The sequence below is a fragment of the Bidens hawaiensis genome, unplaced genomic scaffold (assembly GCF_021521415.1).
Source record: "Bidens hawaiensis isolate Kalapana, Puna unplaced genomic scaffold, B.hawaiensis_p1.1 tig00052465_1, whole genome shotgun sequence".
NCBI classification, from domain to species: Eukaryota; Viridiplantae; Streptophyta; class Magnoliopsida; order Asterales; family Asteraceae; genus Bidens; species Bidens hawaiensis.
Window position 1 is genome coordinate 78,356 of NW_027499437.1, and position 2,090 is coordinate 80,445.

Genomic DNA, 2,090 nt, shown 5'->3' on the forward strand with positions numbered 1-2,090 from the left:
ACAACGACTCGCTTATTTTACGAGACGTTCTAATGAGCTTGAATGAGCCCATGGCCTCACCCAACATTCATATTCACTCACATCTGCCCCGGAGACCTTACATTACCCGAGATTCCCTACCAATATAAGCACCATCAATGGTTCCCCAAACTATGCCGTTTTACGTTAACTGTGTCGAATTCTCGCATTTAACGAACCGATTAACCAACCACCAACCAAACCATCTCCATTTTGATAACATTAGACAATATAACAGCTTACCAATCATCTGACCACCCAAGTTGATGGGGTTTGAAATCTCATCATCTCCCCCCTTAATTCACAATTAACCGATTTTTCGTGCTATTAAAATTCGATTAAGGGATCGCCAACCAAACCAGCCCCTATAACCAAAAAAATAATTTTCCTACTGCCCTTACACTAACATGAGACCCCTCAACTGATCGGGTTGAGCATCCCTTCATACAGTACCCGAAAGACAACAATTAACGATTTCAACACTCAAGAACCCTAGAAATCGGTTTTTAACAATTGACCTATCAAAACAACTCCAATGATCACGAACTATTAATATGATATACTAGAAATATCTGGGAATCTTTTGACACCAGAAACTCCAACTTTTAACCTCAGGAAGTGTGTCAATTGATATTAACCCAAATCTATTCCTAGTTCAAGAAACGGATTAATCGACCAACTTAACGACCTATATAATGAAATTAAGGATTAGGAGAGTGTAGTACATACCTGTAGAAATATCTGGTAGCTTGGAATCGCATTGCTATGCTCAAAGTCGAAGGGTTTGATGGTGATTAGGGTTGTGGCCGCAAGAGGGAGTGGGGGAAAAGAGTTTGTGTTATAAACTTCAAAATGTTACAATCTGGTCCCTGCACTTTGTAAACTCATCCCCCTTGTTCTCAAACTGATTAAATTACTTCTTGGACATGTCCATGAGTCCCCGAGCCTTCAAGAGAAACCCAAGAAATTAATTTACAAACTCTACACTCCTATTATTCGGTCTACGAGAATTTAGGGGTGTTACAAGTCTCCCCCTTACATTGGGATTCGTCCCCGAATCTCGCTGATTCGGAAAAAAGTGTGGGTAGAGTCTCATCATCTCGTCCTCCGATTCCCAAGTAGCCTCGGAACCTCTACGGTGCCTCTACTGCACCTTTACCTGCCTCACCACCTTATTCCCCGGGTGCTTCTCCTTACGTTCAAGGATGGCAATAGGCTGCTCCATGTAATATAATTTCGCGTCTAGTTCGATGTCATTGAGAGGTACGTGCGCCTCCTCGTCCGCCAAACACTTTCTGAGATTCAAGACGGGAAAAGTAGGATGAATTCCTTTAGGTTCTTTAGGTAGTTCCAACCTATAGGCTGCTTCCCCAACTCGTTTCACAATTTTGAATGGACCGATGAATATGGCGCTTAGCTTCCCTCTCTTACGAAACCGAATGATACCCTTCCTTGGAGAAACCTTCAACATAACTCGGTCACCCTCTTTTAACTCTATAGGCCTCCGTCTTTTGTCCGCATATGACTTTTGTCTGTCCTGCGCCGCCTTCATAAAAGCTTTGATTTTGTTAGCTTTTTCGTTGTAGCCACCACAACATCCAAGCTACCCAGCTGTTTCTGCCCAATCGAACCCCAACAAACAGGAGTCCTACACCTCCGCCCGTATAATATCTCAAATGTCGGCATCCCAATAGTGGCATGGTAGCTGTTATTATATGAAAACTCAACTAAAGGCAAATGCAGATCCCAACTACCCCCAAAGTAAATCACACATGTCCTCAACATATCCTCCAGGTCTGAATGGTCCTTTCTGTGGGTGATAAGCTGTGCTGACGTGAAGTTTGGTCCCCATCTCTTCTTGAAATTTCTTCCAAATCATAGAAGTTAAACGTGTATCTCTGTCTGACACAATGGACACTGGAACCCCGTGCCGAGCCACTATCTCGCTAACAAACAAATCGGCTAACTGCTCTGAATTACAAGTCTCTCTCATGGGAATGAAATGGGCACTCTTGGTCAATCGGTCCACCACCACCCAAATAGTATCATATCCTCCCTTGGGCGTACAAGGC

The 2,090-nt window shown here is 43.3% G+C and overlaps 1 protein-coding gene across 1 annotated transcript; it reads right to left on the reverse strand.

The window, feature by feature from the left end:
- Nucleotides 1-1,162: 1,162 nt before the first annotated feature.
- Nucleotides 1,163-1,570, reverse strand: LOC143599648 (uncharacterized). Its single transcript, XM_077077555.1, has one exon. The coding sequence runs from the start codon at nt 1,568-1,570 to the stop codon at nt 1,163-1,165; it is 408 nt and encodes a 135-aa protein (XP_076933670.1).
- Nucleotides 1,571-2,090: the final 520 nt, after the last annotated feature.